Source organism: Neolamprologus multifasciatus, chromosome 11 (genome assembly GCF_963576455.1).
Source record: "Neolamprologus multifasciatus chromosome 11, fNeoMul1.2, whole genome shotgun sequence".
In the NCBI taxonomy this organism is placed as follows: domain Eukaryota; kingdom Metazoa; phylum Chordata; class Actinopteri; order Cichliformes; family Cichlidae; genus Neolamprologus; species Neolamprologus multifasciatus.
Window position 1 is genome coordinate 16596111 of NC_140449.1, and position 15728 is coordinate 16611838.

At 40.0% G+C, this 15728-nt stretch overlaps 2 protein-coding genes across 2 annotated transcripts; both read left to right on the top strand.

The window, feature by feature from the left end:
• Window positions 1-5070: 5070 nt before the first annotated feature.
• Window positions 5071-6455, top strand: LOC146508048 (trypsin-3-like). Its single transcript, XM_085177600.1, has 5 exons — window positions 5071-5182; window positions 5350-5503; window positions 5604-5866; window positions 5968-6104; window positions 6179-6455. The coding sequence occupies exons 1-5, from the start codon at window positions 5143-5145 to the stop codon at window positions 6326-6328; spliced, it is 744 nt and encodes a 247-aa protein (XP_085033726.1). The 5' UTR covers window positions 5071-5142; the 3' UTR covers window positions 6329-6455.
• A 2828-nt stretch (window positions 6456-9283) lies between these two features.
• has1 (hyaluronan synthase 1) lies at window positions 9284-15213 on the top strand. The gene is made up of 5 exons (XM_085176236.1): window positions 9284-9376; window positions 10100-10804; window positions 10902-11127; window positions 11243-11375; window positions 11510-15213. The coding sequence occupies exons 2-5, from the start codon at window positions 10109-10111 to the stop codon at window positions 12183-12185; spliced, it is 1731 nt and encodes a 576-aa protein (XP_085032362.1). The 5' UTR covers window positions 9284-9376; window positions 10100-10108; the 3' UTR covers window positions 12186-15213.
• Window positions 15214-15728: the final 515 nt, after the last annotated feature.

A 15728-nucleotide genomic window follows, 5' to 3' on the forward strand; every position in this document is an offset into this window, starting at 1 on the left:
TGCTTGTGGTTAAGTGTAATTGCTCTGTGTTGTTGACTGATTTGACATCTTTGCATGTTGGTATATGCATCTCCAGCCCTCCAGCATCTGTCAGTATCTGTTGTGCTTCTGTAGATAACAACCCGCAAAAAAAAAAAAAAAAAAAAAAAAAAAAACATCTGGAGGAAGTCTTAGCAACACATTTATTTTAAATCTAAGTTGATACTGGAAGCATTTTGGATATTTCAGTTGTAAACTTGTTAGAATCAAATAAGCAAACTTTTACTTGTTAAGTAGACTTCCGTTTGTTGACCTGTAAATTTTGGATGGACTTTCAAGTTAAACACACTGGAGTAGGATGCAACACTTTTGGTCACTCATCACTGAAATCCATGTATTTCTCAGGCATTTTACATTTAGTGTATATGCCAAAAAGAAAGAAAGAATGGGACCAGCAATCAACTCTAGACCTGATCACATGCCTTAAAGAAAGAGGAATTCACACAACTACCCTGGAGCAAATCTAAACTGTAATCCAGAGCAATTTTATCCATGACATCTATCTGGCACGTTCCTCTTCTTTGCACTTTATGTGTGTTCTGTTGAGCTTCGAGAACTGAGAACTCATCAACAGTCATTTTCGATTCTTTAAATCAGTTTACCTTGTTTTCTATGCTTACATCAACCACATCTGGACCATCAAACTGCATTATGACAATATCCAATTAATCAAGTTTCAGGAAGAAGAGGGCTGAATAGTACATATATATAATAAGTTCAAGATGGTGGATCTAGGGAACTTTTAGCCACAGACAATGAAAATCAGTCCCACATCCCCCGAGTAAAGCCCTACCTTTCCCTTGGGGTGGGGGTGGGGGGTGGGGGAATGTTCATCTGAGTTTAAATTCATACTCATATTTCCTCCCACATGGGCTCCCGCTACTCTTGGTTTTGTTGTTCTGCTATCCACACATTATCAGTCTCTAAAACAAATATTTGTAGCACCAAAAGAAACTCTGATGACACTAATAATTCATGAAAACATCAAGCTAGACAATGGCGGTTATAATTAGTGAACTTGTTCTCACAGTAAAGCACAACGAGTTTTAACTCCTGCACCGATCAGATTCACACAGTTCAAGCTTCTGCTAGAACCTGCCCAACCCAGAAACTGGGTCCCCCTCTAATGTACACACATCACACAGGAACTGGGTCCTGCCAGAAGTCCAGATGTGAGGGGGAGGAAGAAATGAAAGAAAGTTGTGGGAGGAACAGAGGGAGGAAGAAACACTACATGTGTGCGTGTATGTGAAGATGTATGTGCTCTCAGTCTCTGTGTGTGTTCAGAACAACACCCTGATTTGAGTGTGTGGGAGGACCCATGAGTCTATTTTCTTTTCTTTTTGTCTTTTTCTAGCCGAGTGTATAAATATTTAGCAAGTTAAAAAAAATCCCCAGTGAGCGATACCTGATGCTCAGACCAAACTCATTCCATTAGCTACAGGAAACTGCTCGCATCTTTTCATCTCCCTTAAACACGACATTAAGCTGTTCAGCTCCAAAACTAAAGTACATGCCTGTTTTAGCTGAAGTCTAGACAGTGTTTAATTTTATCACGGTTCTCTTGAGCAATACATCCACTATTTTTCTGCAAAAATGTGTGTGTGTGTGTGTGTGTGTGTGTGTGTTTTCCCCATTTTTTCTGCTGTGCTGTTTTGTTACAGAACTTAAAGGCAAGGCATTTTGCTAGAGTCTGTAGAGGATATTAATAGCTATCTCAGGGCTATAGTTTGAGGGAAGCTTTCAGAGCCCAAGGCTTGATTTACCAACCAAACCTGCAATTATGTGTATGCCACACAAATACCAATTTGGGTGTGTAGAACAACCAGTGGAGGTTTAAACAGAATATAGATTTAGCAGAGTGTGATGCACACTGTTGAAGTTTGGGGGGGGGGGGGGGGGGGGGTATTATGTAATACAGCAGCTGTGAGCAACTGTTCTGGAAGGCACACCAAACATATATGTACATTTATACATGTATCTTTCCCTGTCTGTGCATGTGTGCGCCTTTGTGTGTGGGATAGTGAAGTACTAATGACATACTGCAGCTTCCAGCGTCACTGTAATACACCCAGTATTTTGCTTTTCAGTGCAAAACAGTGTGACCTTGCAACTTTTCTAAACTCTAAAAAGGAAATGTGTAAATTCCCTAGTCGTTTCACGGGGGAACATAAGTGTTGAAACTTCTACACCTCCATTACACTGCCATAAAGTCACAAACAGTGGGAATCTGCTGTGTCTTGCAACCTCAAAGGTTTGTTGATCTTATTGCGGTGCTGACTGGAAATCAAACCCTCATCTCACTTGTGCGGAGAGGTCAGGAATTTTGTTTTTTGAGTCAACACCCGTGCCAACTGTTTTTGCTCATAAGGGTAGGAAATGTTTTTTTTTTTTCCACAAATAAACCACACACAGGGAAAAAAGCTGCACCTCAGTAACCCAAACCACTTCCTTACATTCGTCCCCACTTTAAACCGCAGTCCCCCTCAGCAGACCTAGTGAATATGAATACTCAACCTCAGCTCTGTCTGACAGAAAACAAGCATGGCACTGCATAAGTCATACAGATCTGACACAGTGCTCTCTGTCTTGTCCGACTGAGAGTATTTTGAGGTAAAGTGGAACGGGATTAGGGGAACCGGAAGTGGTTATGCAGGCAGTGCCAGATGGTGAAATAAATGGAAGTTTTTATGCTTTCCATATAATCTAAGCAAGCGTTAGGGTAGCAAATGTGGAAAAACAGATGCTGCGGTGTTGGAAATAACTGGAGGTCAATGACAGTCTTAGGCTGCAGAGAAAGCAGCAGTGAACTTTTTTTTTTCCTTTCTTAATTACTTAATTCATCCAGCTGATCACATCCTGAATGATGTCTTGCAGATGTGCAACTAAACAGGCATCTGGCTATCATATGTGAGACTGTCACAGATTTGAAACTTTCCAACAGTTAAATCAGCGACTTTGCGACTTAGTCTAATAAATACCACTGTGGGTTGCTGTGATGTCTTGCAGTGTTGTAACTTCTTTTGATATTGCGATGAAATTTGTCAGCAGGTCTTGTAAAATCTAGACTGAGAAGAGGTAAAGTGCTGCTCATATCGGGGAACAGATAAGCAGCCTGATGTGTTTTTGACTTTGGTGAGTAAGTCCAGTAAGTCTACCACAGAACCAAGCAGCTGTTTCCAGTCAGAAAAAGAAGAAACGAAGATACAGGTTGGAGGAGGAGTGAAGCAGACTATGCGAGTGTCTCATAGCAATGACAGGGTGAAGAACTTGCCTGTGCTGGATGGGAATGCATTATATTTTAACCTTAAGTGTATAATCACGGGGTTTGGGTAAATGGTCCCTAACATTTCAATGTTTTCCTGTCTGGTGCTGATAAACACCTACGCTCACACATGAGTAACAGAGCTTTGTGCTCTTCAGTATATCTCTATTGTGAAATTATGACTCAGCAATAATTTAGCAGTGTTGGTTTAATATTTTTGTTTAATATTTTAAACTGGACAGATTAAAATGATTTACTGATTTCCCAAGGTACCAGACAGACTGTGTATCAAGAGCTTAATACTCCAGCAGCACTTGTAGTTGTGTCTCTTGATGGAAGTACGTGAAGTTGTGCCAGAAAATTCTACTCTGTACAGTTTCAAGACAAGATTACTTTACATTTTCTAGATTTACTTCTTTAATTTGCTGTGTTAGTAGATATTACTAAAAAAGAACCAATGAAAGGAATACTTTCAAGGTCAAAAGGTGACATTTCAGTCCTTCTTCTACTTGTTCTTCTTCCTTTTTCCCTTTAGGGGCCATCTGCCCACATTACACCCGATCGCTAGAATCTTTCTCTGTCCACCAGCCTTCTGCATGTCCTCCTTCACTACCAACATTGGGGTATTGAATTAGTGAAGTGGGGTTTTATCATCATTCAATAAAAGTTGTGTATTACACATTCCTTATACTTCTCTTAAAAGTAATGGAGTTTATAGCTTAATTGCTCCCCAGAGAAAGTTACTTGTTACACTACCTATTAGATTACTTTTACCTTCTGTATTCTGTAACATGACCTGAAATGCATTGTAACATAATAACCAGTCCCACAAACAAAACACAAATCCGTTTTCTAATGAGGACACACCTTTGATCTTTATTGGGGGTCTATGTGTGACCACAAAGCTGACAAAAAAAAACCCCAACCAAAGTTGAAAAGCAGCTCAAAGGGACTTCAAAGCGATTGTCACTGTGATGCTAGTGTGGAAACGTCTGCGTACACTCAGTTTCTTCAGTTGTGACACCAGCACCACACACCATGGGTCCTTTGCTAACTTTGTGTTATCGTGCTGTCTGTCCAGATGTTTGCAAAGATCTGAAACTCTGCTAGCAGGATAATGCAGTTCTTTCTGTCCTATATGCAGCTATTATCCTTAGATGCAATACCACTACTAATATCACTACCATCTTGTAAACCTTCCCTTTCTCTCTTGCTGCTGTCATTCAGTCACTCATCTCCAGGCAACAACTTTCTTATTCTATCTTAAATGAAAAAGGCTAACATTTATAGGTTAAATATTGCCACCTTAGTTCTCTTTAAATGCATTTTTTGCTGTCTTTGTGCTGAAAAATGGTACGTGAGCATCTGTAACCACATGAGCTTCACCCACATGCACAGTCATAACTTCCATTGACGTCACTCTGTGGGTCACTTGAAGGCAGTGCATGTCATGTAAAGTATTCAATTTTATGATAAACCTGCAATAAAAAGTATAATGTCACGTGACTGTTCTGTGAAGAAAATGTATTTAGGCAAAAGTGAGCTTTAAACATGCTCACGTAATGCAGCACAAATGAAATAAACAAGAATGCAGACTGTAAAGTGTAGCACTCACATTGTTTCCTAATCCAAGCTATGTTCTAACTTGTTATTGAACTGCTGTTTTTTTCTCCTATATAGTGTACTTCAAGCACAGTATCACTGGGGAAATGTAACACCTGTTTAGTGTCTGAGGCGTGCTTCTGGTGGCCTTGAGAAAAGACAGATAAGAGGGACTGAAATACCTGAAACCAGGAGAATTAGGGTACATTGATCTGCCAGTGAGAAAAACAGAAGGAATGAAGCTTTTCCTTCTCCTGATTCTCTCTGGAGGGGCAGGTATAAAATCTAATTTATAGATTCAAATGACGAACACTCAAGTGCCAAAATTATTTTATCAGTGAATCGGCATCCTATCCTTAACCACTTAAGGATAGGATGCCGATTCACTGATAAAATAATTTTCTGATTTTGACACTTATTTAATTGTATTTTTTACTCGACAGTTGCGCTGGAAGGAGATGACAAGATTGTTGGAGGATATGAGTGCCCCAAGAACTCTGTGCCCTACCAAGTGTCGCTCTTCACTGGGTACAACTTCTGTGGGGGGGTTCTTATCTCTGATGAGTGGGTGCTCTCTGCTGCACACTGCAAACCAAGGTAAGGCACACAATCACCATCAAGCCTGAATCCAAGCAGCTTTAAAGTTTAAAATGAAGTCGGGTGTGACAAACTCTCAAAGTGGGCTTTGTTCTTTCAGCTCAAATCTAGAAATTCGTCTGGGGGAACACAACATCTGGGAACCTGACGGGACTGAACAGCACATCATGTCTGCTGAGTTTATTCGCCACCCTGACTATGATTCCCGTACACAGGACAGTGACATCATGCTGATCAAACTGAGTCGACCTGCCGCTCTGAGCAGCTACGTACGTCCTGCTGTGCTTCCTTCAAGGTGTGCCAGTGAGGGGACAGTGTGCCAGGTCTCAGGATGGGGGAATCTTCGTCCCAGCGATGAGGGCTGTAAGTTAAACTGTGCTATACAGCCTATCTGTGTTAGATTGCTTGAACAGGCAGTCAACTCAGGTATTTTTAAAGATATTGATCTGTTTGTGTCTTTGCAGCAAGATACCCAGATAACCTGCAGTGCCTGGAGGTCCCTCTCCTGAGTGATGACACCTGCTTTAACGCATATCCTTTCCAAATTACTGAAAACATGATCTGTGCTGGATATCTGGAGGGAGGGAAGGACTCCTGCCAGGTAAGATCAAAACAGGAAATGTTTATGCACCGTGATAAAAAGAACCACTGAAAAATCATTTATTTTAACTCCAGGGTGACTCAGGGGGCCCATTGATGTGCGACGGAGAGCTCCAGGGAGTTGTGTCATGGGGGCACGGCTGTGCACAGAGGAACAAGCCTGGGGTGTACACAAAAGTTTGCAATTATGTTTCCTGGATTAAGAACACAATGGCATCTGGATGAACAGAAAAGATTCATGCCAGCTGGTTAACTTCAGTAAAGTCATCTACATGATGTGTGGTGTGTACATACATGTCTGTTTGTGCGTCATTTGAAGTTTCTAAAAAGAGAACACGTGTCTGCCTTGTGCTTAATATTTTCCCACACATACGAGTTCTCTTTTAGACCTTACCTAGCAGTAAAGTGACAGGCAATGTGCTAAAACAAGTGTGTCCAAAGTATTTGGCTTTGAAAAGCCCACTTGTGTGTAATTCAAACTTTAGTATGTAAGACCGTAAATCAAGATGTCACGCAGGAATTTTATGCAGCGTGTGACACATCTAGCAGCCTCACATGCCGCCACAGCATTTGCAGTTACAAGCCCCGACTCAAAATGGCTTTACAATGAATAGGCATACAAGTTTCATGCTCAGGGATGTCTTAGTAGTTAAGAAGCAAACCGAGCACTTAAAGTCAGGCAACAATAAATCACAAAGAGCAAAATACGCTGCCACACTCCTCTCCGTGGGTTGAAACTGTAAAGCATGTTGCACATAGGGCGACTCCATAATCACTGATTATAGTAGAGTGCTGCTGCAAATGTGGTACAGTCAGTTTCATGATGTATCGGTTTAGCGTTAATGTTAAGCTATCAACTAAAGAAGTAAGCATCTGTCACAGCAGCACAGCATCAGGTGCACACATGGGAATGCTCGATTAGAAAATCCTGAAATGATTTAAGTGGATTTCGGTTTCCTGGGTGTGGCGCAGAGCAGCTGAGTGAGTCACCAGGCACTTGCTTGACCACCACATAAAGACCGGGACCTAACAAGGTTTCTGAGGACTTTTATCCTCCTCGTAGCCTCCCTACAAACCCCCCCCCCCCCCCCCCCCCCCAAAAAACAAACGGTGTATGGCATGTGGGGGCTGGTATGTTTTTTAGAAAACATGATCCTGGTCGACATGTTTATTCTGGCAACACAGCTGTCTGTGTTTTGAATCCATCTGGAATTCCAGAAACCATGTTTATGAGCTACTTAGAGGTTATGGCAGGTTGGTAAAGGCATCTTCATCCTTCTGCAGTGCGCTTTAGAGGACACATTTTTGATGTGGCCACAAACTAATGCAGTTTAACCATCAGTAACTGTAAGGATTAGTCAGGCATATGATAGAAGAAACCACCAGTTTAGCCATGATCTTTTCAAATAAGCTCAGTTATGAAAAGGGATGGGAAGCAAAGGAAAAAACTGAGGAGCTGAGTGGAATAAAAGTAACATGTGAAAAGCTTTTATGAACACTAAATGTGTGCATCTTGATATATAATAACAAAAACATTTAATAGAGATGATAAATTGAACTGACAAATCCATAAAAGCACAACTTAATGTATACACTGATATCATAAATGAGTATCATATGAGACACTGGCACACAAGTCATGCCATATACAGCTGGACTTTAGGAGAAGTTTAAATCAGGAGCATTGTTTGAAGAAGTTTCTGTTTGAACCAATAAATCTGCAGCACATTGTTGGAAAGATTCAAAAACATAACCATTAAGTGAAGCCTGTTCACCAGCCCTAAGCACGCATGGGCTCCCTGCGTGACATCAACGTCCCCGTGGCTGCTATTTGGGCATGTTGATGGCTACAGCCAGCTCAGAGGGTGTGGACCATCATGAGTGGTCAACAGAGTTCCCTTAAAGAAACTCTCCAGGGATGTGATCATGTTTAAATCAAGAGTTGTAGGCAGCTGTGGAGTAAATCCTCTGGGAGAGTTTTCTTCTTCAGAGAGGCAGACTGTTTTCAGTTGTGACACCAGCACTACATACACCAGCACTACACTCGCGCGCACACACACACGCACACACACACACACACACACACACACACACACACACACACACACACACACACACACACACACACACGCGCACCACACACACACAGAGAGAGAGAGAGAGAGAGAGAGAGAGAGAGGAGTGAGAGCCAGCAGCATTTACCAAAATTAGACATCCTCACCTTGGAGCCTCATTTTAAAGGCAGGTCAATATGACATGTTGCAAATATTCATCATTAGTAGTCTTGTTAAAGCAAACAGCAACTATATTTTTATAATCACATATGCTGTTTTCTTTTCTTTGTTTTTTTTGTTTTTTAGTATTTTAGGTTCTTTTAATATGAAAACATAGCGCAATGTGACTGGTATCATATACATTTTTTTTTAAAATCACAGCCTCAACCCTTTTTTTTAACTTGACGTGTGGAGTTTCAGAAAAGAGCCACAAGAGGGCAACATCTAACTGTGAACAAACCCTTAAATGAGCGAAAATGCTACACACACGGTAACAACAGCTTCTGTAAAACATAAAAACATAAAAAGGATTTTCAGCTTCAATACTTACAGCTTCGAACAGCCTGATATGGTTTTTACACTGTTAGTGGATGGAAAGCTTATATCTGCAAGCTGCAGATCATTGTAAGATGAATTGTCATTGTAACTGAAGTTAAGATCGGTCTCATTGATAGGCTTTGACTGATTACATTTATATGTTGATTGTCACCAATAATAAAACGGCTAGCGATTTTTCATACATTAGATTTATGACATTTTGGATTACACTTATAACACATTAACAATAAAAAAGAGTTAAATATATATTTTAAAAAAACAACAACAATTATAAACAGATAAATAATGTTCGGAACTCCGCGACCAAACGTCGGTTCTTTGCTCCGCAGAGCATCTGTGAAAAGCACCGGAATTCCCTTCTTTACAGCAAACGGCAGCATGGTCGGAGGTCACTCTCTACATATCGCCATGGTAAAGAAAGAAAACAAAACAGCTGTATGCAATCTGCACAGTGATGCCCTCACGTTAAATGGACCACCGCCTTGCTCCTGACGCACGACTGACTCAGCGAGGTTGCGTGAGCGTGGAAAAAATAGGAGGTCCCCCTCTTCTCCTAAAACGAGTACACTTTAAAACTCATGCATTTCAAACCAAGTTCTGAGACAAGAAGAACTCCTGGTGGATATCACATAATTCTACATGAAGCCAGTGTTAACATCAGGTAGGGTTAAAAATATGTGGTTTCATTATTTTTATTCATGCTCTTATTATTATAAATTGTTTTAGCCTATTCATGCATGGCCAAAATTTATTATTATTATTATTATTATTATTATTATTATTATTATTATTATTATTATTATTATTATTATTTGTTTTTGCTTGGAAACTACAATAACATTCAACTTAAGGGGTATAATAATAGTATATAGTATTATCCTATATTGAAAGTTTTATATATAAAATAGAATTAGATACACCAAACTTAAACAGAAATTATGATTAGTTACTTCAGCAAATTGTTATTTCTATATACATATATTTATTGTATCACTTTTTTCCGTATGCTTTTGCACAATAGGGCACAGTTCTTGCGACAACACCTTCTAGGATTATCAGCCATGATAACTTGATCACTGGTTAATACGGTGCAATTATAGATAAATTCTGTGGTGTATTTCCCCCCTGACTGACTAGATTGGTAATGAGTCCCACAAACGTTTTGCATAAAACAGTTGTTTTCACTGAATTCTTTTTCTCCCAGTCTGAGTGTCTGTGTATATTCCAATGGATAAATTTAAAGCTATGACAAAGAGATCTGCTCAGAAAAGTTTCAGTCTTTAACCGATTTTTGTCATGTGCTGCTAAACAGAAAACATCTTTCACTGCAATGTGTTGACTGTATTTAAAGTTTTACTGATATGTGTTGTCTGTGTCTCCTTAGGTGAAATAAATGGAGCTAAAACCTTTATTGAAGAAGCTGGGTTCAATAATCCGCGCCATCCTCACTTTTGTCTTTGCTTTGGCCGTCCTGGGTGTGATGGTGTGGGCCTACGTTCAGGGCTATCAGCTGGTGTCGTCCATGTATGGAATCATCTCCTTTGGCATTTATGGACTCCTACTCTCACTCCATGTGTTGGTCCAGAGCTTTTTTGCCTTTGTTGAGCACCAGCGAATGAAATCTCGAACAAAACCATGCTCCTATACCAACACAATCGGTTTTACTATATCGGCTTACCAAGAGGACCCTGTTTATCTCAGAGAGTGCTTGAACTCAGTCAGGGCCCTCAAGTATCCCCCTGAGCTGCTGCGCATCATCATGGTGATAGATGGGAATTCAGATGATGACCAGTATATGATGGACATGTTCAAAGAGGTGTTTGCAGACCAGGATCCGGGCTACTATGTATGGAATAACAACTATCATACCTGGGATCCCACCCAGGTCCAACATGATGAAGAAAATGGCTCAGCAATGGGCATTGAAGGGGGTGCTGATTATGTGGTAGGAGAGGATCCACAGAGAAAAGAAGTAGAGCGCCTGATCCAGACCAAGAGATGTGTGTGCATCATGCAGAAGTGGGGAGGCAAGCGGGAGGTGATGTACACAGCATTTAAAGCCCTGGGGTCATCGGTTGATTACATACAGGTATCTACGTTTACTTAAGTGTTTTCTTTCATGTATTTTTATGAAAATAAAAATGAAATGTTTCCAATTTTCAATGACGTTATGTCTCTTTTCTCAGGTGTGTGATTCAGATACGAAGCTGGACCCTTTGGCCACGGTGGAATTGTGCAAGGTATTGGAGAGTAATCCCAAATATGGGGCTGTAGGAGGGGATGTGATGATCCTCAACCTTAAAGACTCTTACATCAGCTTCATGAGCAGTCTCAGGTACTGGATGGCTTTCAACATCGAAAGGTCCTGCCAGTCCTTCTTCAACTGTGTGTCCTGCATTAGTGGCCCTTTAGGTAAGGGAACTCTTTTCTAGCTAAATAGTATTATATTAAAGGCTTAAAAGCATTGATGTAACTCATTGTAACCAACATCTTTTGAATTTGTCATTTCTTGTACTTGTTCATGCAGGTCTGTATAGAAATGATATCCTTCAGCAGTTTCTGGAATCGTGGTACAATCAGACGTTTCTGGGAACTCATTGTACATTTGGTGATGACAGGCATCTCACCAACCGTATGCTGAGCATGGGCTATGCCACTAAGTATGTTTTCCAGATATTATTAGGCACAGAAATTACATAATAGGACTCAACAAAACTCAGTAGCTACAATAATGATCCTACAACATCAAACAAGCCGGTTCTAAAGGTCTATTTTTTTTACCCCCTTTCTTCAGATACACTGCTCGTTCAAAATGCTACACAGAAACACCCGCTCAGTTCCTTCGCTGGCTCAACCAACAGACTCGCTGGACAAAATCTTACTTCCGGGAGTGGCTCTACAATGCAATGTGGTGGCATAAGCACCATCTCTGGATGACCTATGAGTCCATCGTGTCAGGTATTTTCCCCTTCTTTGTCACGGCCACCATAATCCAGCTGTTTTGGACAGGCACTCTGTGGGACATCCTCTGGGTTCTGTGCTGCATCCAGCTTATCGGGCTGGTGAAAGCAGCCTACGCCTGCATCCTGCGGAGAAACATGGTGATGGTATTTATGTCACTTTACTCAGCTCTCTACATGACCAGTTTGCTGCCTGCTAAGTACTTTGCCATTCTCACAATGAACAAAAGCAGCTGGGGAACATCGGGCAGGCGTAAAATTGTTGGTAACTACATTCCACTCCTTCCCCTGTCGGTGTGGGCTGCCATTTTATTAAGTGGACTCGGTTACACCATCTACAAAGAGAGCAAAGAGGACTGGTCAACTGAGGCTAAAAAAATGGAAACTAGATTTCTTATTTATGGCTGTGTAGCCTACGTATGCTACTGGGTTCTTATGATGTTCCTCTATTTTGTGTGGTTCCACAGAGCATGTAGAAAGCGTTCTGGAAGTTACAAAGTGAACGTATAAAGCTGGGCATACACTGTGTGTTATTCAGCTCCTGTTCAAACTGAATCGCAGGGGTTAGAAGTTTGTAGGTCACGATGCAGGGTCTCACACTATAAGGCCCGATGCTGTGATGCGAACTGAGTGCTCACACTGTGCGTCTATAACATGAAGTGATAACATGAAGCTTATAACACAAAGTCTGTCTCTCGCTCTCTGTCTTTCAGTCACACAGACACATACACCACCATCAACTTTTCTAAACTGCTAATGACAACATTGACCAGGCTGCTGCAATTGAGCAGCAATGTCCATCCAACTATGTCCATCCAACTATGTCCATCCAACTTGGGGCGATCGTGGCTCAAGAGTTGGCAGGTCGTCTTGTAATCAAAAGTTTGCCGGTTCGAGCCCCAGCTTGGACAGTCTCGGTCGTTGTGTCAAAGTTGGGCATCCATCGCTTGTGTCCAGATCACACGCTCTACTGCCATGCTACTCTGTCATTTTCACTTCCATTTCTGTGTTTGCGCGTGCGGAGTGTGAGAGGTTGCGTGAAATCCACTCGTAGCACTGCTTCAACAGTGCAATACCCTCACAAGGCGCAACAGGATTTCAAACAGGTTTGATTTTCTTGTGACCATACGATTGCTGATCGGGAGATGGTCGTGTTAGTCGTGTTAATCGTGTTAATTGCTTTTCGTTTACTACATGATGCACGACACACAATTAAAAAGAAAATTGGGCTGATCCCCAAAATGGTCGCATGACTGAAAAATCGTCTCAGAATGGGGCCAAAAATCACACAGTGTATGTTCAGCTTAAGTCTGAAGAGCAAAAGTAATTTATTCAAATTCAAACCTCACTATGTGTATTTATTTTGTGTCACATTACTGAAGGACAGGGATGTTCTACAACGCTGCTAAAGAAATAAACTGAAAACTCTTTTGAGAGTCAAAAAAGAAGAAGAACAGTATTGTTTCTAAGATTGGGGAAACCTGCAGTCATGTGAGACTGAAGAAGTCTCTTGGATTGAGGGACGAAACGTTTCTCCACTGAAGACACTACGTCCAGATGAACCGAATCAACTTTTGCAGAAAAAGAATAGACATAGTCAATAATGAATCAGTGAAAAACATGCAAATTAGAGTGAAAATAATAAAATATTAAAAATCTGTATATAGAGACAAACAATTTTTTATATGAAGATGGGTGTTAGGTATTCTTTTTTTAAATTACACTGAGATGTTTTGTTGTCTGAGGTTCTCTTGAGGTTAATGGAGGAGATGCGTTTGCATAATATTTATTTATCAGAATTTGTTTTTTTTTTTTAAATGTTTGTGTATGTCTATATTGATAATTTAATTTAATTTTAATTTTACCAACACAACAAGTTCAAAGGTGTGTAAGCTTTCTACAGCATTGTTGGTGTCATTGCACTGGATCCTGGATGCAACTTTCTGCAGCACTGCAAGCTTACTTGAAAATAAATGTTACAATATACTGCAGTATGAAATTAAAACAAGCAGAAAACTGTTAAATTACTGCGACATGAATCAAGAAGGACTTAAATAATGTATCACATTGTTTGCTGTATCAAGAAAAGTGAAGTAGGGATGTATTTTGTACAGTGCACTTTATTCAATGCTTTGTTGGAGAGAAAATTTGAGAAAACATATGTATTTTTTATGAATCACCTTAGCAATTGTTTGTAATGGTGGAATTTTTAGGAAAATGTGAAAAAGAAATGATGAAATAAATTTTATTTTATCATGGACACTTTTGTCTCCGGTCAAATCATGTTACCAATGGAAAACTATGGAAATGCTGACTTGGTAAATGAAAGAAAAGTGGACACAAAGTTACATAACACAAGAACATTTCTAACATTCCCACATAATTCACAAAGCACAAAACCAAAGTCTTCAAATGTCTGTGCTGGAAATGCATGAATTCAGGGTGCGACTATAGGGGATGAAAATCAGTCATTCACACAGTGATAGATTATGGTGCAAAGTACATTTAGGAATATAAACCAAACAAAAGTTTTTCCACATATGGCTAGGTAGTATATATATTTTTTCACATATTAACAGATTATCGTGGTGACTATTCCCGGACTGGAAATTAGATTAGCAGTGTACACTACAAGTCTGGAAACACCCCTTGTTTCTTTATAGTTTGCTTCCAAGGAGACAGTCTTTCTTGTAATTTTTAAAGTGGTCTTAAGCAGTAGGTCTCCAGGTTTTCTGAAGGTATTTCAGTGCTTTTCTTTGGACATTGGCTACTTTATTTTAAATTCATTTGTGGTCTAGTCCTATTCATGACCATTTTTGTTTGTTGGTGGTCTGTAGGATCACTCTGGAATTCATGAAAAGGAAGCGACTGACAAAGTTAAAAACATGGAAGTTAAATAAGGAAGAATAAGGAAAAATATTGCACAGGGTTCAGGGAGAAGTTGGGACAGGGTCTGTGTGGTAGGGAAGAGTTACTATAAATAGCTGGAAAAGTACAGCTGTAGTGTTGTTGCACGAAGGTGTTTGGTGTAAACTCTGAACAGAGGAAAAAGGACAGGAAGTACAGGAAAGTATTCAAAGAAAAAGTGGGAGAGGCAAAGTACTGGAAGGCTAAGTGTATGGGAAAGAGAGAGGAAACAAAAAAAAAAGAAAGGCTTATAGTGAGTTGTTTGTGAGGCTGGAAACTGAGGAAGGAGAACAGGGCTTGTATCAGATGGCTAGGCAGAGAAATGGAGCTGGAGAGTGAAACAGGTGTGTCAGTAAGATGCAAGGATTAGATGTAGTGAACGTAGATGAGAAAATACTGTAAAAACGACTCAAAGTGCAGTTTAATTCATCTCTGCACCTATTTTTCAAATATTAATGAAGGGTGGCTCAAGACCTTTGCACAGCACCATAAACACTGACGTAAACACCAAATCAGAGGTGAAACTCATTATAACGGATTAAACAAAAGGTGTGTAGCTGTGATAAAGTATGAATGACATTACAGGCTTTATTACTGGAAAACATCCTCAAAGGAAGGGAAGCTATATTTGCATGACATTGTAAATTTTTGTGGTAAAGTTAGATAGAAATGCTTTATTGCTAAAGATATATCCCATATGAAAATAACAAAATGTTTATTCATGGGGCTTAAAATGTTAAAATAAGTCAATATTCTTTTCAAATAGTATTATAAAACCATTTTTTTGTTTTTGTTTTTTAAGACATTGTGCTTCATAGCAGTTTGTAAGAGTGTGACCTGCTCCTCACCCATTAGCTTGCACAGGCTCCAGCCCTGCTAATTTTTGAAGGACAGATGGATGGATAACTTTATGGCATTATATCTGTTTATTTACAAAGCAGAAACATTGCTCAATACCACTTAGTCCCTATAGTATCCAGTCTACTCTCGATTCCAGCATTTCAAGAATTATATAACTTGAGAAATTCATTCTCAAGTTATATAATTCAGTCAAACTGACATATTGACAGATGACTTGTTTTACATAACATTCAGGGTGGGATACAGTACCTGTTTATTCTTTTTAAAGAACATGAGGATTGTGAC